This window comes from Equus asinus, chromosome 5, assembly GCF_041296235.1.
Source record: "Equus asinus isolate D_3611 breed Donkey chromosome 5, EquAss-T2T_v2, whole genome shotgun sequence".
Taxonomy (NCBI): domain Eukaryota; kingdom Metazoa; phylum Chordata; class Mammalia; order Perissodactyla; family Equidae; genus Equus; species Equus asinus.
The window spans coordinates 3192375-3216132 of record NC_091794.1 but is presented as its reverse complement, the minus strand read 5'-3'; the positions used below and the strand labels follow the sequence as shown (position 1 = coordinate 3216132).

The 23758-nt window shown below is 38.3% G+C and overlaps 2 protein-coding genes across 2 annotated transcripts; both read right to left on the bottom strand.

Moving 5' to 3' along the window:
• Positions 1-3399: 3399 nt before the first annotated feature.
• Positions 3400-4323, bottom strand: LOC106845716 (olfactory receptor 5AC1-like). The gene has a single exon (XM_014864080.3). The coding sequence runs from the start codon at positions 4321-4323 to the stop codon at positions 3400-3402; it is 924 nt and encodes a 307-aa protein (XP_014719566.1).
• A 6882-nt stretch (positions 4324-11205) lies between these two features.
• Positions 11206-12452, bottom strand: LOC106845708 (olfactory receptor 5AC1-like). Its single transcript, XM_014864072.3, has one exon. It carries the CDS (start codon positions 12438-12440, stop codon positions 11499-11501), a length of 942 nt encoding a protein of 313 aa, XP_014719558.3. The 5' UTR covers positions 12441-12452; the 3' UTR covers positions 11206-11498.
• Positions 12453-23758: the final 11306 nt, after the last annotated feature.

Here is a 23758-nt window from a genome sequence, read left to right as displayed (position 1 = left end):
AGTCGCCCAAACTACCAGGAGTTTTCCACCTCCTAGCCAGTAAAACTTCATCATCAAATTTTGTATAGCACAGCACCTTCACCAATTTATTTCTTTTTCACCATACTTTCATTAGCCACCAAAATAATTCCATGTAGCTAGGCCATCTTTGGTCACTTCTTTTCTTTTGAAAAGCACAGACTTTTTTTCCATCATTGAGCCCCAGGAGCAGGAGCTTGCTGATAAGTTTGCCATGGCTGTCTCTATGGCGTTCTGTTCTCCTACGAGAAAGATTACGTAAGGGGACCAAGCATGGTGAACTGTCCTTATCCCTGAATTTATCGTAGTTTGCTTTAGAGGCATTTTTCATTGAGTGATTGTAAGGTTTATCTATACGTGATCTAAAGCACCTGCAGTTAGAACATTTCTACTATTTATGCAGGGATCTTTCATTTACTACCAAGTGAAAGAACTAGACAAGTACCTTTGTCGGTGTAAACTTGTTAGATTTCTCCCTTAACCATGGTGTATCATTATTTGGAATGAGAAATGTATACTGAAGTCCACAGGAGTCAGGCCGTTTAATTCCCTCTGTCAGACTCAGTGGATTCCCCACTATTAAACTATCACGCCCTTGATCACGCAGTCTGAGTATCCAGGCTAACAAAAACTCATCAGGTTTCTAGTGTTTATTTGTTGGCAAGATGTCCCAATTATTTAACAGTACCCCCCTGTTTCTGTAGTCCCCTGGCCTTATCCCTCTTGGATAATGAGTATGTTGACTTCTAGTTGACCAGGTAAATGTAATATCTGGAGGACCCCAGTGAAATATCTCATGACTCGTCTTCTATTTTGTGTATTGACTCATCTCTCCGAGGTCAATCTATTTCTTTGTGTTCTCCTGATAGAATTTCCGTTTTGTTAATGCCATTAATAACAAACAAGCAATGGTTCTAGCCATTTTCCCTATTTGCCTTTGTTTACTAACTCATTTTGCTAAATCCTAGAGGTTGGAAGCGATATCATCTAAACTCCATTGACAAGATTTGTCCTCCATAATTTGCCCCAAAAAACTTCCACTACATCAAACCAAGGATTAGTTTACAGTTGTCACAGCACCAAAGTCTCAAAAGATCCTCCCTTCCCATCCTTCTGGGCATGAGCCATTTAATAAGACCACTGTAGTAGACTTCAGATGTAGAATGATAATCAAGGCACAAGATGCAATAGACTTATCCAGTGTTTATTGACCCAGTTTTATTACTTAGGTTCACTTAGCCTTAAGCAAGAATGCCCAACAGGGGAAAGAGCAACAGATGACAGAGGCTATGGGTACCCAGACACAGCTTCCAAACTCAGTCTCTGGATGCAAACTTACATAAGTACAGAGCGCTCAGCACAGGGAAGGTGCAGGCTCGACGATCTCTCTACTTAAGTAACTTGCTTGTCACCTAGCACCTAGAAGCCTGTTTGCCTTAAGTCCATTTTTTAGTGCAGCTGCATTCCATAAAATACAGGCTACACAATCAACAACCTTTACATACTTGACGTACAACATACTTAGGAATGTTTCGGGGCAGCGGTCAGTTCATACTGACCCAGCAAGAATCTAATTCCTCCCAAGTTGATGCATATCTTGAGTTGACGTTGCAACTCTGTCTAAATGTCAGTTCCTCAGGGAGCCCTCAGACTGGAGGAAAGGACTGCAGTTCAGTTTGTAACTCTTTATTTCCAAGGTAATAAGATAGCTGGGATTTTACAGAGAATAATTCTGATAAAATCGTGTATTCCATGATAAAGATAGTACAATTATAAAGATAGCAAAAGAGTGTAAAAATTGTAAAACAGTTGTTTTTTGCAAATACTCCAAATAAAACATTTTATACCATGTATCTTAAGGAATAAATGGATTTACTTTTACAGGTAATAAGAAGTATTTATGGGATTACTTTAAAAAGACCAATAGTAAATTATAGAAAAATGGTTTTACTCAAAAAGAAAAATGTTAAGGAAACAGATCTAGCTTATAGTGTTTGCAAAATGAGCCACAAAGGCTGTAAAATTGCTAAAGGTCACCTGCAAGTATGGATACTTTTTAAACAGAATAAATTTAATCATGAGGGATAATTTTAAAAGAAATTTTGTTATTGAGGCTCAATTGGAATTAATCTTGAGACCATACAAATAAGTTGACTTTTTCCGATAATGTTTATATGATAAATGCGTTTAAGTGATAAAAAAAATTTATCTTATGCCTAAATTCTTGGATATTTTTAGTCTATTTGTTGAAACTATTGACTCAACAAGGGCTAAAGTGTTTTAAAAATACTAGAACAATGGGTATATTTTTATTCTTCAACAGCTTAAACATAATTCTCATTTCATATAATTATTTTTCCTAAATGAATATTTTTTAAAAACACAGATTGTCCAAGGAATATAATTGTTTTGCTAAAAGAGGAGTTGAATCATGTATGTCTATACAAGGATTCTAAAACAAATTGGAATATACATATTTTTAAGTGATCATGTCCCTGAATTGGAAGTAAATTAGTGGTGTAGAATTCGCCCATGCACGTCTTCACCCACGTGTATAAACTAACCCAGGTTCTCGCCTCTCATCCAGGCTCCTTGCCTCTACTCAGTCAGCTCCTGCTAAAGCTGATAGGAACAGACACGCATTCACAGGACTGATCTCTGAAATCGCTTTTTATTATACTCAAATATTCCTAAATGTATAAATTATTGAATATCGTGCTACATGCAATATTCTGATAAAAATAGTATGTGGAGTTATAAATATAAGCCGTGATTAATTTTGATGCTCCTTTCTTTAATTCACGCCAGCTTCCATTTTTCTTCCTAAGATCCACCAATTTTTTTAGAACTTTTCACTTTTTCCTGACTTTTATCACTAAACAGCACATTTCTTCACAGGAGTATATTCTACGAAGAGGCAGAATGTTATTTTCATCAATCTGCCCGGAGTTACTGTGTATGGCAGAGAACAACACAGCCTTATTAACTTGCAGGTCCACAGCGGTGGGCTGGGCTCACTGATGAACCAAATGACTAACCCTACAGGCCAGCCTCAGTTACGGCTATTTCTCAGTAAAATTCTCAATTACTACCTGGAATTTTGGAAGTTGCTAGAAAATAGTTAATTTGCAAAAGCTACATGCTCAGATAAAAATGGAGCACAATGTTTCTAAATAAGCTAGTTATGGGTAATGCTACCAAACTCTCACTGGACCCACATCCAAGAAAACACAATAGGAGGCTGGGCTCCTGCACGTGCAGCTCACGGACCGCCCTGACCGCGGGCCCTCTGGTGCAATGGCAGAGGCATGGCTAATCTGTACGACTTGGGCTGGTTTCAGTAGCTTTGAAGAAACAGTTTGAAAATTATCTGGCAGCTATTTATTTCTTCATTATTTTTCTCAAGGCACTTATAACCTCTTTGTTCCTCAGACAGTAAATAAAAGGATTAAGTAGAGGAATTATTATCGTGTAAAATAAAGAAAACATTTTGTCATGGTCTTCAGCTGGGCCAGACCCAGGACGCACGTACGTGAGGAAGAGAGTGCCGTAGAACAAGGAGACGGAGAGCAGGTGGGCGCTGCACGTGGAGAAGGCTTTGCTCCTGCCCTTTGCAGACTTCTGTTTCAGGATGGCAAACAGGACACAGGAGTAAGAGACCATGATGGTCATAAAAGTGAAGACTTGTATAAAGGCTGAAAAGATTAAAACCAGAAGAGTATTAACTGTAGGATCAGTGCAAGAAATTCTGAACAGTTGTAAAATTTCACAGTAGAAATAACGTATTACATTGGACTTGCAGAAAGTTAATCTAAATAACAAACCCACATGAATTGCTGAATGTAGAAAACCAATGACATAAGACATACTTATCAGCCAAGCGCAGAGTCTGCTGGACATTGCCACCAGATAAAGCAAGGGGTTGCATATGGCTACATAGCGGTCATAGGCCATCACCACCAGGAGGAAACATTCTGTGGTGGCACTGAAACCAAAAAAGTAAAATTGGGCCCAGCAGTCAAGGAGAGGTATCACATGATTCTTAGATAAAAAATTTATAAGCATCCTGGGGGTCACTGAGGACGAAGAACAAGCATCTGCAAAGGCCAAGCTGCCGAGGAATAAGTACATGGGGCTGTGAAGACGTGGATCCTTCCAGATGAGAGCAGCCAGTCCGAGGTTGCCCACCATGGTGGTGAGGTAGGTGAGCAGGAACACCAGGAACAGAGGGGCCTGCAGCCCTGGACGCTCTGTCAGTCCTGTGAGAACAAACTCGGTCACCAGCGTCGTGTTTTCTTCTGACATTTCCAACCTGGCCAATCACTAAAATAAAAGAATAAGTGAGGAAACATTCACAAAATAATCACAAAAACTGAAGTTTTTATGTGACTAACATATTCATAGGAGGCACTTCTCATTCAATTAGTAGTCCTTAATTTTTACCTTCATTTGTCTGTTTTTTACACATAAAATTATCCATAATAAAATGCTTTAAAATAATATTCTCCTAAAGTGACAAGAAAATTTAATGTAAATCCCTTTCAACCTCACAGGAGTTAGAGGCAGTGTTTAGAACTGTGTACACTCATCTTAAAATTCATATAAAAGAAAATAATTCCCACTTTCCCCAAGAAAAAAATAAATAGTAAAAGTAGTCAGAGTACCTTAGCAGCTATATAATACAGAGATATAATAATCAAAACACTAAGATAATGGCATAAGAAAAGACAAGAGGGCCAGTACAATAGAACAGATAGCTCAGAAATCAATTCCAGTATATACAGAATGTGGCACGAGACAAATATGACATTTCAATTCAGTAGGAAAAGGATGATTGATTTAATGGATTGTTCTGACACTGTTGGCTGTCTGTCTGGAAGTAAGTAAGATTAAGTTCCTACCCTACACCGTAGATATTTTCTGAGAAATTTAGGAGGCAATAATGTGACAGAGAGATTAGAGAAATCCTTATCCCAGAGAAGAAAGCCAGTATAAAATCATAGCTACCGGGGCCAGCCCTGCGGCCAGGTGGTTTAAGTTTGTGCACTCCGCTTTGACGGCCCAGGGTTTCCCCGGTTTGGGTCCTGGGCCCCGACCTAGCACCGCTCCTCAGGCCATGCTGAGGCAACGTCCCACATAGCACAGCCAGAAGGACCTACAACTAGAATATACAGCAATGTACTGGGGGGCTTTGGGGAGAAGAAAAAAACATAGTTAACATATAATTTTAATGCATAGCAAAAGAATGTCTAAGAGAGTCAAAGGGCATATAATAGGTTGGGAAATATATTTTGCCATGTATATGAAAGATATAGATTTATATCTGTAATACAAAAATAACTGTTGAAAATAGATAAGGAAAAGGCTAACAACCGGAACGAAGAATGAGTGAAGGACACGATTAGCACGCGTCAGTGAACAAAGCAAAATGGCCAATAAATAAAATGAAAAGATGCCTAAATTTCTGCATGTTATAGATACACACGTGCACATGCATGGACACACACACAGAGATACCTCCTTTCTCCACTATCAGACTAGCAGAAATTAAAATGAACAAAAATACTCTGAATGAGGAAAGAACAGTGGTACCTTTGGAAATATGAACTGCAACAGCCTTTTTGAAATGCGATTTTATATGATCCCATTTAGTTTTTTTAATTATATACACCCTTTCATCTACCATTGTCTTTCAGCTATACCCTAGAAATAAAAGTGCCACTGCACAAGGATAAATATACACAGACTGCTGAGTACATTATTGTTCAAGGTAGTGAAGGCCAGATGCATCAACAGTGAAATGATGAGTGAATCTCAGAACATTCCTATAATGGAATATAATGCAGCCCTTAAAAAGAGCGATTCTACCTGATTTTGATTTTGGAATTTCCACATTGTATAGTTATCTGAGAAGAGTAAGGCACAAAGAAGTATGAAAAATATGATCTCATTATTATAAAACAAGCAATGCATTTGAAATCTCTCTTTTACATGGAAAAACAAGTGGATAATAGACACTGAGTTTATAGCACTGATTTTCCTGGGAAGGGAGCAGAGGTAGGAATGAGGGAAGTGGAGGAGCGGGGAAATCAAAATCAGAGTTCCATGAGAAAAACAGCATGTATGTTATGACTCCTTTCACCTAAAATTGTGTAAGTGACTCATATGTGTGTATGCATCTGTATACACATTTAAAAGAGGTGTGAGAGAATGGTCACCAACATGTTAGTAATGGAGACAGGAAAAAAGAACTCTGAAATCCTATTATTGCCTTTTTAAGGAGATGTTTTGGCACTGAAAATTCCAATATAAAATTAGGGCGTAATCATCTCTAAATTTTTGCGGATAAATATCAGTTAAATTCACAAACAGCCTTCAGAGAAATTAGCATTTTCTTTTAGGTATTATCAATGGAAGCCAACTTTTGACCATTGAGAGTAGACGTGATTTTTTTTTAATATTCCAAGGTTTCCTGTAATTGTATAAGGTAAGGATTCAAATAGAGTAACAGAGTTTTTTAGAGGCTTTTTTTCTGGAATTTCAGTAATTTTGTTGTTAAATTTATTCCTGTATACTTATTGTTTTGTCACTGTTGTAAATTTAATATTTGATGTTTGCATGAAGTAATGACATTGATTTTTCTTCGTCATATAAATAGTCTCTGAAAGAACTCCAAAAAGGATTTTTCTGGTGAATATGGATTCTTTTAGATTATCTTGAAAATAAAAATAAATCCATTTAGGTAAACAGATTGTTGTGGTATTTCCATGCATGAAAAATATTTTCGTATTTTTATAGTCATACCTCTTGATAGTTACGGAACACAAAAAATTTTTACTATGAGAATATGTTAGAAAAGCTGGGTTTGTCTAATTTATAAATATGAATAGAGCTCTTTTCCTAAAAATCAATCATCAGGAGAAGAAAAGCTCATGAGATATTACCCTATCTTCAATAAAAATAAAGGAAGAATGAGTTTTAGACTTTTTACTTTTAAATAAATGCCCACAGGGCCCTAGTATGTACAACGCAGTCAAAACATTAGTTGAAAATTCGAACCTTAAGAGAGTTTTACCCTCCGTAAACCGGCCCAACTTTCCTTATAACCTTACATAAACCAAATTCTTGCTATTCTTAGTTTTAATTCCTGTAATGTACAATTTAGCCAAGAATCAGTAAGCTTTGTGAGTTTTTTCTCATGAGTTATATGACAGATAACCCAAGGAGTCTTTTGAAGTTGCTCTCTGTGACTTTAGCCCATATTCTCATGATTCCATAAAATTTAAGATTTTTTTATCGTACTCAGCCACAAACCGTAAGCCAGAATTTCCCATTCTAAAACATTACAAATAAGATAGATTTTAGTTGCACAGCTTTTAGCTATGCACAGCTGCACAACTCAATTAAGAAAACTTCACATTATAAAATAAACTCTGAATTTTTCTTATTAATTTTTAATTTTTCATTCTTCCATTAATGAAGTTTTATTATTTAAAAACTTCCCAATAAATGTATCTACACAGTAAAAATTCTAACTGAATATACATGTTCAGACAAATACGTACTTCTGTTTGTCCAGATTTCTGTTGCTGATTTCAAAAAGAAAAAAGCCTATCTATAATTTTAATTTCTTACCTAGAAGTTTTGATGTTATACAGACAAATTACAATGCTATAATAATGAACTTTATCAAAACCTCTGCACTCTTACCCAGTTCCTGTAGAACATGGGGAACTGGGAATGTGCTGGTTTTCTCGAAGTAACACAGAAAGTACAGAAAGGAAGCAGTATAATTTATGCATTGATTTTCCTTGGAAACTACAAATTGGAAGGAGATGGCATTTCTTCCTTCTATTTGCAGACCCATTCTTTAAAAACTCTGAAATTCCCTTAATGCTTCCAAAAGATTCCCAGTGGGGTGAAGTCAAAGTTGTTCTACTGAGCATTGTGAGCTAATTGTCAAATCATCCATACACAGCTCGTTATAACAACTAAAACGACATGCTGTGTCCTCAGGGTTCGCTGTAGGGGCATGTTAATAAAATGTCACTGAATGGAGTTTAGAATAAGCTTGTTTTTCTTCTTATTATTTCTTTTAATAATGCCACTACCCAACTACCTACTTGACTTGTCCATTTGGAAATCCCAAGGGTACCTTAGAATTAACATGTGTAAATATGAAATTAAGACCTTCCTCTATGCCACCCCAAACCTGGTATCTTCCCATGTTCCCTGTCTCAAGGAATAGGGTCACCAGACAAGCATTTATGCAAGTCATAAACCGGGAACAGCTCCGTGGCACTAAATTCTCCCTCACTTCCATTGTTTTGACCATTGTCTCTAGATTTTATCTACTAAAGATGTCTGAAATCCAATTATTTCTTTCTATCTGTACAGTTGGTCCTAAAATCCAGGATGTATTCATGTCTTGCCTGGGCTCATTAAATAACCTCTTAACTACACATCTGCTTCTGCTGACACAGTCATCCAATCCATTTTCCACACTGACACCAGGCTCATTTTTATAAAATGTACACCATTTCACTACTACCCCATATACGCACACGCACTGCCCACTTAAAATTAAAAATAACTTCTCATTGCACATAGAATAACAACTAAAATTCTTAAGCCTAAATATCCACGTCCCTATACTGAGAAATAGACACAATAATTAATGTATACAGTTGGAAAGGTTTTTTGCTTTGCACGTGTATATTGTTTACAGTAACTCTACCTGAATTTAGAGATAATCCCCAATATTTTAGTGGATTGATGTAACAGAAGTTTAGTTCTCCCTTACGATGAGTATAAAGCACATGTTCCCAACTGAAAGATTATTCTCCTCCCATTGATGATTCAGAGTCCCAGATTCTTCCCAACTTGTCACTCAAGCATTTTCCATGCTTGACTTCTTTCAGTGTTTGTGTTTTCCACTGGGTCATGCTAGAATGGAAAATTCACAGAGGATTCCAAATCTGAGGTCCTTGTGAGCCAGAATGTAAGTGATGTCTACCACTTCCAATCTAAACTCAATCATAGGACTGCAGGCAACTGAAACATGTGTCTAGGATGAAAAGAAAGTGGATTTGGTGATCAGCTAACAGTTTCTACTCTGCACTTCTGATTATCATTTACCACTCTCTGTCCACTCATATCCTATGACTCTTCTGGACTGGTCATTTATCTTCTTTTGCAGCCAAAGTCAATGCCTGTTGGAACTTGTGATCTACTCTTTCTTCAATGGAACAGGGCCTGACTGTCCTCCAGGGCTTTCTGCCCCTCTCAGCAATGTGGTATCTATTACACCCTCCATCTACACGCCCCAACCCACCCTCTGCAAACACCTCATCCTTTGCAGGATGGGGTCTCCTGATTACTCTCAGACATCTCCAAGAATTTTCAGGTCCTGGCCATGCAACATAGTAATGGGGAGCAGCCTCCAAAACTAAACTTCAATGCTTTCCTGCCTTCATACTCTATAGGACCAAGTTTATTTTGATGTAGCCAGATAAGAAAGGAGAAAAGCCTGAAATGATTCCTTTCCAGTGCCCTAATTGGAATCTAGGCAAAAGTCCCTCTTTTCTAAGGCTACCTGTGATAGACAAAATAACAGCCCCCAAAGATGTGAACCTGTGAATATATTAGGTTACATGGAAAAGGGGAATTAATATTACGGATGGAATTACAGTTGCTAATCAGCTGACTTTAAAGTAGGGAGATTGTCCTGGATTATCTGGGTGGGTCCATTGTAATCACAAGGTCCTTAAAGCAAAAGAGGGCCATAGAAGAGTCAGTGTCAAAGGAAGACGTGACTATAAAAGGCACAGAGAGATGCAACAGTGCCGGCTTTGAAAGTGGAGGCAGGGGCCCACCAGCCAAAGATTGTAGGCAGCCTCTAGAAGCTGGAAAAGGAAAGGAAACAGATTGTCTCTCAGAGCCCACAGAAAGGAATTCAGCCCTACTGACACCTTGATTTTAGCCCAGTGAGATCCCTGTCAGACTTCTGAAATACAGAACTGTAATAAAACCATGCGTTGCTTAACGACAGAGATACGTTTTGAGAATGAGTCGTTAGGCAATTTCATCATTGTGTGAACATCACAGAGTGTACTTACACAAGCCTAGAAGGTATAGCTTGCCATATACCTAGGCTACAGGGTGCTAATCTTATGGGGCCACTGTTGTGTATGCTATTCATCTTTGATGGAAACGTCATTACGCCACGCATGACTATAGAATAAATTTATGTGGTTTTAAGCCACTAAATTTGTGGTAATTTGTACAACAGCAATAGAAAACACACTGCCTCATGCCTGCCTACCGTGGCCATCTTCTGTTTCTCCCTCATAATCTCCTGGGGCCAGAAGAGGTGGACTCTTCTCCCTATTCCCACACGACCTCCTTCTAACAGAGTAGCAAGTTCAAGACCCCCTAGTCATCTTTCACCTTCTTTGTTGAAAGATACACCAAAGAAGACAATAAATAAATTTAGAAAATCTACTCTTAAGAATTGCTAAAAACCCAAGTACTAGCTTTTTCCAACTGTGAGTACCATGAGAAGAAACATGTTAAAATGGGAAATTAAATTTCCATTGTTTAATATTTGTAAAAATATTATCTCCATTGACTGTGGAACTTTCTGTGACTGTTTTTCTCCAGGGGGACTGTGACAATGGATGGCAGTCCTGCTATTATCAGCATGTGCTGACAAAACCATGTAGAATATAATAATCTACCACTAGATGACACCCAAGTTAGTAACAGTTTTTCTAGAAATAATAAAGGTATGAAGGTGACAGAGAAAGTCTATATTTGACATATAGCAATTGTAGAGTCAAGACTGCACAGTCTTACAGCACATGAGAAAAAGATGAGAAAGCCTTGCCTCTGGCCTTGGCTGCAGAGAGATGCAGACAAGAACTTTACAGAGATGATGCAACCACGGGGGGCAACGTGCTTGGAAAGAGCCCGCAGGGCAGAAGGCAGAGCTCCAGGCAGAGAGAGGAACCAGGCTCTGAGCAAACTTGACGCAGACACACTCGCTGGAGCCGGTCTGCCCTGCCTTGGGCTTTGGGTTTTGTGACTCAACAATCGTTTATTTCTTCAAATAAAAACAATAGGTGAGGGATGAGGCAAACGTGTCGTGTATATGGGATATCTTTTCTTTTATTTTTCACTAGGATATTCACAAGGCCATAAAGTCAGGAAGCCAAAGAAGCAGAAGGGCCAGACAGAAAGCCCGCGGTTTTTCTGAGGAAAAAAATCAATTTAAGTTACATAATTAAGAGATGATCAAGCACTCCTGCAATTTGCTAAAGATGTAATAATACATTTAAATCACATTTATATATTTTACAAATAACATATTATTCATAATAATAGTCAGCCATAAAGTTATTGCCAATGCATAGATACACAACAACTTATACAAAATACGCGTGTAATTGTCACACTTCAATTGTTATGTTAATAAACCCTTAGTCTTTCACAAGGGGGAAAATAATTAACACTTTTCTCAGGGCACCTAAGACTTCCTTGTTTCTTAGGCTGTAAATAAAGGGGTTTAGCAGGGGAATTATAATCGTGGAGAACAGGGAATACATTTTATCCTGATACTGATGTGGATCAGACCCAGGACGCACATACATGAGGAAGATGGTGCCGTAGAACAAGGACACGGAGAGCAGGTGGGCGCTGCACGTGGAGAAGGCTTTGCTCCTGCCCTTTGCAGACTTCTTTTTCAGGATGGCAAAGAGGACACGCATATAAGACTCTATGATAGTCATAAAAGTAAAAGCTTGTATAGCAGCAGCAAAAATAAAAACCACCAATGCATTAATAGATGGGTCAGTGCAAGACATTGAATATAGTGGCAAGATTTCACAGTAGAAATAATGTATTACATTGGACCTGCAGAAGGTTAATCTAAATAATAGTCCTACATGAACTATGGGGTGCAGAAAACCAATTACATAGGACATACTTATCAGCAAAGCGCAGAGTCTGCTGGACATCACCACCGGATAAAGCAAGGGGTTGCATATGGCTACATAGCGGTCATAGGCCATCACCACCAGGAGGAAACATTCTGTGGTGGCACTGGAACCAAAGAAATAGTATTGGGCCATGCACTCAAAGAGGGATATCATTTGCCTGTTGTCTAAGATGTTGACAAGCATTCTGGGAGTCACGGAGGATGAAGAACAAGCATCTGCAAAGGCCAAGCTGCTGAGGAATAAGTACATGGGGCTGTGAAGACGTGGATCCTTCCAGATGAGAGCAGCCAGTCCGAGGTTGCCCACCATGGTGGTGAGGTAGGTGAGCAGGAACACCAGGAACAGAGGGGCCTGCAGCCCTGGACGCTCTGTCAGTCCTGTGAGAACAAACTCAGTCACCAGCATCGTGTTTGCCTCCATCATATCCCCTCCGGCTGATCACTGCAGTGAGAGAACAGGTGAAGAAAAAAATTAACCAAGCTTCATGACCACTGGTGTTGGATTGCAGTATCTGTCCCTCTACATCAGATGCCCCTTTATCAAGAAACGTGAATACACTCTGTTGTCCTTTTTAAAAAGACACCAAAGAATATTAAGTATATTGTAAATAATTTTGAGAATTAAAGGCTCCTTTTAAAGGGCTTTATTTTAAAATATATAATTACCTGAAGGATTATTCAGGAGGTTATAGACACCAATTTGACTTTGTCCAATAATTCGTCACTCACGAATACCTTAAATTGAATGTATTGACAGTGCAATGTTATACAAAATTAAGAATAAAAAATACATAATACATTTTGTACTAAAATCTCTTAAAGCTAGACACTGGTTTGGGTTAAAAAGTGCTTTCACACTATCTCAGAAACTCTTTCATATCTTTCCTATTGAACAAAGAATGGGATCCCTTTTTGGTACAAATGACATAGATATGATATATATACCATTATTTCCTCCTAAGACATTGATGAGTAGAATAATGAGAGTAAGTTAAAATGCCATTTCTGCTGTTTCTGTCCATTACTATATGTTACTTGATTATATATTCATCAGAACCACCCCAAATTTATAATATACTCTTTTGATTATACTGTCCTCAAAACCACTCCAAATTTCAACTGGGATATTTTAGGTTTTCACACTAAACCTCACATGGAATCACAATCATTCATTCTGTCAACAAATATCTATTTACTGCCTTCTCAGTTAGAGCGCTGTCATTCTTAGCTTAGTCACACACAGAACCTCTCACTCTGCTGTTACGTTCACGAGGCTAAAAGAATACCTCTTTAACAGGAGAGAAGAAACAAAGACACTAGCAGCTTATCTGCAGATTGGAGATCAACCTAAGAGTTGTCATTAAACAAGCCAATGAGACAATTATTATCGAGTTAACCAAGAATGTTTTTCATATTTCAGAAGCACATAATTCTAAAATCAGAATTAGGATTTTCTTTTCCTGCTCTTTTTTTTTTTTTTCGGTGAGGAAGATTGGCTCTGAGCTAATATCTGTCATCAATTTTCCTCTTTTTGCTTGAGGAAGATTGTCACTGAGCTAACATCTGTGCCAATCCTCTTCTATTTTGCATGTGAGATGCTGCCACAGCGTGGCTTGATGAGCAGTGTGTAGGTCCCGTTGGGGATCTGAATCTGTGAACCCAGGGCCGCCTAAGCAGAGGGGGAGAACTTAACCACTACACCACCGGGCAGGCCCCTTCCTGCTCTTTTTGAGATTACAAGCAGGCCTGTAAGGTCAGAGCGGAATGAAACGTTAGAAAAGACACCACAGCAGAAAGAAGAGTCAGTGTTTCTAATATCTGGATTCAATTTAAATAGTAAAAACTATAAATTTTGTTTAAACAGCAAATCAAATGAGGAGAAGAGATGAACCATGTTAATAGGCAATGAGTAGCAGACAGCTAGACAGGCAGAAAAGAGCCCCAAACTGAAAATGCATCCATGAGATCTATAAGCCTGGGAAGCGAGCGAGAAGCCTGGATCCTGCGGAAACCCAGGAACAACCTAAGCCCATGTCGTCATAATACATTTCATCAATACCAATTGTACACAGTTCTGAACACAAAATGTGTTCTGTATATTGAAATCCCTGCCTTGGTTATCTACGGCAGGGTCAACCCATTTAGAAACAGCCCGCCTGAGAATGTGACAAGTGCTCACAAGTCTAGGAGTCACAGCTCCCGGGACAAGTCCAGCCAGGTGGGGGTGACTCCAGCACCGATTTTCCTTCTGTAACCTAGTCAGTAGTTCTTAGAATGTAGCTGAAGTCTTCACTCCCAGGTCTCTGCTGGCCTGAAACGTTTGTTCAGAGCGCCTGCTTTGTAATTCAAAGACAGGGAACAATGTGGAAAATTTCAGGAAGATAGAGTTTGCGAAAAATTCAGTTCTGACAAGGATAATCTTTGAACAGTAAAAATATGTATAGAAGAATTGGGATGTTTTCCATAAAAAAGTATCTAGAGTCTTTTCCCCTTAAAAAGAGAGGCTGTTGCAAGGAAAACGGTTCTCTCCATCGTCATTGGGAATAGGAAAAGAGAAAATTTGTTTGGAATTTATATTTGATGTTAAAAGGTGCTGATAGAGAAGCTGGTGACGCTGGCAGTAACCGGTGAGTGAGCACACGCTGTCAGAGCCACATTCTCCTCACTTTATGCTCTTCAGAGAAAACGACAATGAGGTGTGGCTCTTGGCAGATCTGGTGAGCTCTTTTTTTCTGCAAATTTCCAGAGAAGTACTATCGGAACAAGAACTGTGTTGAGAGGGGAGGCGTAGACTGCCCTTAAAAGCCCCAGAATTCTATGATTCTTAACCGTTGGATAAATCTCCCGATTCTATGAGTTTCCAAAGCACAGTAAAGGCCAGAATGAATTTGACTTTTAAAGACACAAAGTATTAAATATTTTTTCTGCAATTCATTTTCCTGGCAAAGAAAATTTTGGAAGCTTTGAGTCTCGATTCCACCTCTAACTTACTAAGAGATTATGCCAAAGCCACATTATGCCCCGTGTGTTAAGGTTCTCATCTATGACGCACTGGGTTTTCTAAGGAACGTCCGCCCACAGTCCAGGAGAGTCTGTGACTCTGCTGTTTAGGGGGTAGCCTGGCACAGTGCTTCACCACACGGACTCTATAACCAAACTGCACGAGTTCAAGTCTTCATTCTATAAACATACAGCTTCTTATCCGTAAGAGCTCAGAGGAATTGAACATAATGTTTATTTAGCCATTCGGTTCAGGATTGCTTTCTGTTCCATTCAGCAGACAAATCATCTGAAAAAACTTTTTTCAGATATTTTGACAGCTCAGGAGAAACTCTTGGTACTAAAATGATATGTTCTATCACTTTTCATGGAAAGAATAATGACAATAAAATAAAGCAGTGCAATCTCACCCAATTCCTATAAGAAGGTGCAGAGATGTCATAAAATATAAATTTTCCTGAAGAACTCTTAAGGTACAAGAATGAACGTGTCAAAGATAGTTATCCGTCTCACAGTAATTTTCTTTGAGAAATGCAGTTTGGGGGGGAAGGTATTTATATTTTCCCATCTTCAAGCTGTTTGGGAAGATAATGTTGAAACTCCCTCAACGCCACCAAAAGATTCCCCGTGGGATAAAGTCAATCTACGGGGCATTATAGACTGATCAACAAATCACGTCTAACACACTCTTTGTAACTATTAGTTTTATAGCTTGTTTCTTTCTTCTGAAAACAAAAGCATTACAGGTTAATTGTAGGAAAAAAATGTAGAAAATACAAAGAAAAAAATTACTGTAACCTCACTAATCATTAATAAATACAGTTAATTTTTTCATTTATTTTTCTCCCACCTTTAACCCATGCATTTAGCTATAAATAATAATTTATATATATTTATGTAAACATAATTATATAAAAATGTTTATATACATAAAAATAAAATTATGACACTACTATACATAATTTGTCATTAACTATTTTTAACTTAATGTATCATTTACACTTTTCTATATCATTAGTTTGAAAAAATGTGGGGTTTTCCATGGTCACATAACTTTTCATAGAAATCTGTAATTATAAATTCCTATAATTGAAGCTAATTTTTCCAAGTAGGTGCATGCTGTTAAGGATCTTTTTTACAAATCTGCAATGGGACCTCTGGGTAATTGTACCAATTTGCACTTAAAATTTTCAAACAACTCATTTATCAACCTTTACACTAGCAACAAGGAAAAAATACATATATACACACACACAAACACTCATATTCACATAATCGTATAGATCTATATCAATGTGTATGATTAAACTTGGCAAGAAATATATCTAACCTATATGTTTTTGGCAAAAATGTAGAACTATTAGGAGGTATAAAAATTTAATGTATGAAAACCTATCATTTTGCCTAAATAGAAAGACTTGATCCAGTAAAAGTATTGATTTTCCCAAATTAATATACAAATTTGATGCGATCTCAAACAAAATCATTGAGAGATAATTTGACTAGTAAATTCTAATTCATCTGGAAGAGCAAATGGATTTTTTAAAGAATTTTTCAAAAAAAAACAAGGAAGGGAGATGTTTCATGTCAGATACAGCCATATATCATAAAGTTAGCTGTAACAATTGAAATTATGCTTGATGTCCTTAAGCTTCACCACAGGCACAAATTCTCTGAAACTGAGTATCTGCTTCTAGACATTAGGAGGAAGAGGAGGAAAGTTGACTAAGGGCATGGACTTCATGAAGACAAGTGGGTTCAGATCTGGGTTTGCCTCTAAGGCTTTGGTTGATAACATATTCTCCAAGTTTTGATTTCCTGATTTTGAAATAAAGCTAATAATGTACAGTCACAAGGTTGTTCAAGAATCGAATGAGAGGATGTGCGTCAAGCCCCTGGTGCTGTACTTGACAGATGGTAAGGGCTCACTAAACAGTGACTTTAACTACTCGTGTCAATTATTTTAGTTATGCATAAGCAAAGCAGCTAAGCTCTTTTGTTAAGGGATGTGTTTTGGTGAGCAAAATCAAGACGTTTCAGAGTGCATCTTTAACAAATAAGGCCATTTTCCTTCCTAATCATGATGCCATTTTGACATGAGACAAAATTAATACTGTTCTTCTAATACCATCTAATAGTCAGTCTATATTCACATTTCTCCACTTGTTCCCAAATTGTCTTTTACAGCACTGCATGGCATTTGTTGTTTCTATCAGGACTTTTAATCCAGCACAGTCTCATTTCTTCCCCATCCTTTACTTACTTTTGTTAATCTCAATGATTTCTTGCTTTTTTTCCATAGTGGTCATGACTCGTTGGAGAAATTGGGCCAATATTCAGTTGTTTTGTGGCATTTCCACATTCTGGATTTGTCTCCTTGCCTTTGTTTGATTTGTCCTCCTATTCCCTGTATTTTCCTGTTCCCAGTGGAAATTATGTCTAAAGGCTTGATTAAGCATTTTTGGCAAGTTCACTTCCGAGATGACACCATGAACTTCACGTTCCTCGCATCAGGAAGCACAGAAGGTGTGCTTGTCTCACTGTCAGGGAGACTCAGTGGCACCCCGGGTGCAGGTGTAACAGCCAGCTCTCTGCCCTGCAAAGTCACCCATCTTCCTTACACCTACCAAGTGACTAGCGACACGATCCTTTAGCACATTGCAAATATCCGGGTCTCCACCCACTTTTTGGCTAAGATTTTTAGCATCCTTTCCTGACCTTTGCCAGAACTAATTATGTCATCAGGGGTTTTTTAAGGTAATTTTTTAATTCTATCATTTGCTCTACATTATTTAACTGGCATATTTTAACACAACTACAATATAAAAGGAAAATATGACAACAAAGTTTTGAAATGCACCATGTAAAAAGAAACAGCAATTTCAAGCAAATGTCTAAATGTTGTTTAGACTTAGCTGACCTTGCCAGAAGTTCACAGCTGCTTCTCGAGTCCTCCACACCCCCGCTTCCTTCTTGGGCGTAGTCCGACTGTTAGTGATTCAGGAAAGGCTCGTCTGGAATAGCTTAGTCTCCAGTCAACAAATATGTTTGAATGTCTGTTATCATGGACCCTAGTCTGCAATCTTTCCAGTCCTTTCCTTTGAAAGGAAAGAGATGAGTCAATTAAAATCCAAATTGTGTCTGGTCCGATGATTCTTGTTTCTCACACTTTGTAAAAAATTGGTTTTTCTATCTGTTTAAGGATCAAATTATTTCTTGCCAGAAAATGTCCATGTGAGGCATTGTTGCTTTTTGACACCTTTCTCCCAAAGAGAAATTTTATAGATACTTGCTTTTTTAGGTCTCCTAAGGCTAATTTTTTAACTTATATTTGTTTAATTTAAAAAAATAATTATAATAATAATATATTTTATTGTGTTTTTACATTTAACTTTCAACCAAAACTTATTCATATAAACTATCTTAATTTCTCAACAGAACTGGAGCACTGGAGAGCCTGACGTTTCTGTCATTACCTCGCTGTAATGAAAAGAATCCTGGAGCAGTCACATCGGCCGTCTCTGGTAGTGCAGTTTGTGACCGTGGCTCTCATCTTGGCATGGCCCTTCGTTGGTTATATAATTTGGAAAGTCAAATTTTCACTCCCTCAGGAAAATAAATCCTATATTTGTACAGTGATTTATGCTCCATAACGTACTCCCACCTGGGTTGAATCACCTGATCAGCTGAACATGGATACGAGTACATATTCTTGTCCTAATTTCACAAATGAAGAAATTAAGGCACTGCCCCTTAAATTAGCATCAAACACTCATTATTCCCTTCTCTCAAACTCACTAGCAGAATTACAGGAGGCTGTCGTGGTCATTTTAGCCTCATCTGAGACTTAGGAAAAATAACACGTCTTCTGATGTGTTTTTTCTGCTATTCCAAGCGGCCTCACTTGTAAGTGGAAGAAATACCACCTCCTTTCCATTCTTCCAAAGTGTCTTAAAGTATCAAATAAGAGGTCATGAACATACTTTAAAGGTGTTGATTTAATCTTTAAATATGAGGTAGGCCTTCCGACTAAGAAGAAATAGGAATTCAAAATCGAAGTGATCATCGTGAATGTCTGAGCAATTTTAGTGATTTGACCCTCAAAATGTGGCCCAAGACTCACCTGCCTCAGAATCACCTGGGATGTTTCTGAATAATGCGGAACCTCAGGCCCGCCTGGATCTGCTGAATCCAATCCCTGTGGGCTCAGGTGCACTGAAGTTCGAGAACGACCATCTCAGGTGAAAAATCTCTGTGTCACCGGCTCCTCTTCTGCCCAAGTGACCAGTTGTAAATGTGAGATAGAAGCTCTTCACTCCAACTGTGTAAATTAGGTGCCTAGTGGACACTTTGCAATAGCTCAATGATATTCGATGGATTGATTATTCTACAATATAATATGGCCAAAAATGGAGAACTGTCTGCCATGAATAAAATATCTGCTGAAATACGGGACACTAAGAAGGCAAGAGAAACATTTGTCAGGAAAGAACTGCAGTTTGCTTTTTTCTTTTTCTTTTTTTCTTTTGCTGAGGAAGATTCACCCTGAGCTAACATCTGTTGCCAGTCTTCCTCTATTTTGTATATGGGATGCCACCACAGCATGGCTGACGAGTGGTGTAAGTCCACACGTGGGATCCGAACCTGTAAACCCAGTCTGCCGAAGTGGAGCACACTGAACTTAACCGTTATGCCACGGGACCAGCCCCACAGTTAGCTTTTTGTGAACTGTCTGGATGTGCACAGCCAGTGCCCCCAAACTGATTGTCTGATGACAATGTGAAAGAAATTGGTGTCATCTGCATTTTTTTCATGAGTGCATTTGTTTCCAAACAGCAGACTCCAGGTTCTTATTTACTACCATAGAGACAGTTGGGCTGGACTTCCAAAAACAGTAAAAGGATATTCGTGTGGTGAAAAATGGTGATGCTCTGTATACATCTTACACCAATATATTTAAAACAACTAAGGCCATAACTTTCCTTTACCAAGCATTTATTTATTTGAGCCCCCACCATCTGCCAGGGCCTATGCTCTGTGGCTTCATGCGTACCCACTCACAGCCACTGGCGGTTCCTAGGAATAGTAACAGCCTTGCTAAACTGTCACAGGGTAAGTCATTGGGTCATCATGTAAAACAGTGCATATAGGTTATGGTCACAAGGCCGTTTAAGGAGGTGTGTCAGGAGGCAGGTGGGGGGATGCAGGATGCTCTGTAAGAGGAACCCTACAGGGTTTGTCTACGCAGAGGCTGATGGAAAACAGATTCAGTCACCGGCTTTTTCTTTAGCCACACCTGGAAGAAGAAACAGTACGAACTGAATGTATTCAAGAGAGAACAGTGTTTATCAAGAGCAGCATTAAGCTGCTTTAGAGGAGGGGTTTTGTTAATGTAGATTTTTATCATAGCATTGTTGCCTGCTGTTATAAATGAAATAATGTAAGCCGTGCTCTTGTGTCTGGCTTATTTCACTCAGCATAAGTCTTTTGAGATTCACCCACATCCTTGTGTACCATGAGTTTAATCAATTTACTGTTGTGTAGAAGTCCATTCTTTTTAAACACCACAGCTTTTCCATCGTCCTATTGATGGACAGTTGGGTTGTTTTCAGTGCTTGGCTATAAATAAATTAGCTATGAATTCATCTCTCAGCAGACGTGTGCACTCACCTCCTTGGATTTCCCCCAGGAATAGATGGGAACTGCTGTTTCATAGGACAGTCAGGGCCAGTGGCATAACTTGCTTATTTGACAGATAGAGTCGATAATTTCTTAGCAATGCCTCTGCTGTATGATAAAATTATTCTCAGTAAAAATCACAAAATAAAACAAATAAAATGGTCAGAAATAGAATGCAAACCATAAAAAATTTCTTTTATTGAACTTTGTATTGTGGTAGTAAAAAATAAAAAATAAAATAAGTATAATAGCATAAAACTGAAAAAGTAACAGATTAATACTTTTAATTACATTTATATATTTTTAAAAAGAAAAATAATACATTTACATTTTGATCTGTCACAGTGATGAGTAATTAATATTAGTTTCTCTTTTTGTGCCTCAACTGCAAGTTTGTCAATGATTTTCCCAATATTTATATTCAACATACTCTATAACCAGATTCATCAATATCTCTGCTTATAGTTGACTGAAGAACTAAAATATACCCTTTGCAAACAAAAATATTGTACTTTTCAATTAGCATGCTGTGTCGCTGCTGTAAATTTGAAACACATGTAAAAATTTCAAGTGGTCCCATACAATGACAGGATTAAAGTAACTCAAAATCTATTTGTCTTCACAACTGATGTGCTCTCATTGTTTTACTCCGACACTTAAATATGAGAGTATGTAATACCAATGGGACTGGAGACAAAATAATTTAATCTAAGTAATTCCAAACTGTTATGAATTTATTCTTAAAAGGAGTTCCTACAGCTGAATTCCCATCCTTCCGGAGTGCTTGTTAAACTGAGAGTTCTCTGAATAAACTTCTAAGCGGAATGTAATGTTTACAGGTGTTTATGCAATAAAACATGCTAACGTGAAACACACATGCCTACAAGTGAGAACAGGAATGACAGCAAGTGTTTCAAACAAACACAATATTTTCTTCAGGGAGGAATATTTTATCACTGACATTGTTTAGAATTTCTAGCAAATGTTGACAAGAAAAAGCAGGCTTACTTTTGATCACTTTAATATTGTTTTTAAATTTCATGTTTATAGCAGTTCCTTTTACCTAGTACATCGTGTCCAACTATCAATAGAAAATTACCAGGCACACCAAAAGACAAAAAGCACAGTTTGAAGAGACAGAGCAAGCAGCAGAACCAGACATGGCAGGGGTGTTGGAATTATCGACCAGGAGTTTAAAACTATGATTAATCTGCTAAGGGCTTTAATCGATGACGTAGACAACACGCAAGAACAAATCGGCAATGTCAACAGAGAGACGGAATTCCTAAGAGCCAAAAAGAAACGCTAAAGATCAAAAACACTACAACAGAAATGAAAAATGCCTTTGATGGGCTTAGCAGTAGACCAGACATGGCTGAGGAGAGAGTCTCTGAGCTAGAGGATATATCACTGGAATCCTCAAAAGCTGAAGAGCAAAGAGAATTTTTCCTCCTCTGGGACAACTGAAAAAGCTGTAACAGACACATGATGGGAATGTCAGAAAGAAAAGGAAAGGAGGAAGGGGCAGAAGAAATATCTGAAGTGGTAATGACTGAGAATTTCCCCAGATTAAAGTCAGACACCAAACCACAGATCCAGGAAGCTCAGAGAACTCCAAGAAGGATAAACGTAAAAACTACTCCTAGGCATATCATTTTCAAAGTACACAATATCAAAGATAAAGAAAAAATCCTAAAAGAAGCCAGAGGATAAAACCCCTCACCTACAGAGGAAGGAAGAGAAGAATTACATCTGTGTTCAGAGTTGAGTTAAACTACTCCATAATATTGATTTCTTGGCTTCCATTCTGTGTGGCTAAGTGTCCCAGATAGCAGCCCACAGAGTCACAAGTAAGTGTAAGTTCCTGGTGGGACTTCCCCAGTGCACCTGGTGATACAGTCTCTCCTGCTTTCCAGATCCTTCCCTTTGTGCACTCCTTAGATAAGACCACCTCAGAGCTTACCAAAACCCCACTCTTTGGTTTGAATTGAGCAAGCCTGCCTTAGCCCGGGAACCCCAGAAACATCCACCCACAGAACCTAACAAAGGCATATGCCCCAGATCCTGGTGCTTCCACTCTGCCTGCACTCTGCTGTGACATCCCCATGCAGCCCCTCGAGGTGCGTGCGCCATGTACCTCGTCCAGGACCTGTGAGTAACCAACTTCTCTGTTTCACTTTCCCTTGTGGTCTTTGTTGAACCATGGCTCACCATCCAACACCCCACTTGGAGCTCTAAACAAATGTTAATTTAACCAAATCACAACAATCTGAATTACCCTCAGAAACAATGCAAGCAAGAATACAGAGTGAAATATTTTGTCTTGAGCCATCCAGACAATGGAATATTATTCAGTGCTAAAAAAAGAAATGAGCTATCAAGCCATGAAGAGACATGGATGAACCTTAAATACATATTGCCAAGCAAAAGAAGCCAATCTGAAAAGTCTGCATACTGTAACATTCCAACTATATGACATTCTGAAAAAGGCAAAACTATGGACACAGCAAAAAAATCAGTGGTTTCCAGGGGCTGAGGGAAGAGGGATGAACAGGTGGGGCACAGAGGATTTTTAGGGCATTCTGTATGATACCAAAATGATGGATACATGTCATTATACATTTGTCCAAACCCGTAGAATATACAACATCACGAGTGGACCCTAATGTAAAGCATGGACTTTGGGTGATTGTGACATATCAGTGCAGGTCCATCAACTGTAACAAATGTACTGATCTGGCGAGGGATGTTGATAATGAGCGAGGCTACGCGTGTCAGGAGGAAGGGGGTAACCAGGAATTCTCTGTACTTTCCTCTCAATTTTGCTATGACCCTTAAACTTCTCTGAAAAGATTCTCTTAAATGTTTCTTAAAAAGAATTCTGGAGATGAATGGTGGTGATGGTTATACAATAATTTGAATTTACTTAATACCACCAAACTATACACCAAAAAATGGGTGGGATGGTAAATTTTATGCTATGTGTAATTTGCCACAATTTTTTAAATTAAAGAAAAAAGTCAATCCTATTTCCAGGTACTAGCAATGTAGGATTGGAAGCCA

Excerpts from the sequence above, each read along its gene's own strand:
- LOC106845716 (XM_014864080.3), bottom strand. The coding sequence starts at position 4,323 with ATGTCAGAAGAAAACACGACGCTGGTGACCGAGTTTGTTCTCACAGGA.
- LOC106845708 (XM_014864072.3), bottom strand. The coding sequence starts at position 12,440 with ATGATGGAGGCAAACACGATGCTGGTGACTGAGTTTGTTCTCACAGGA.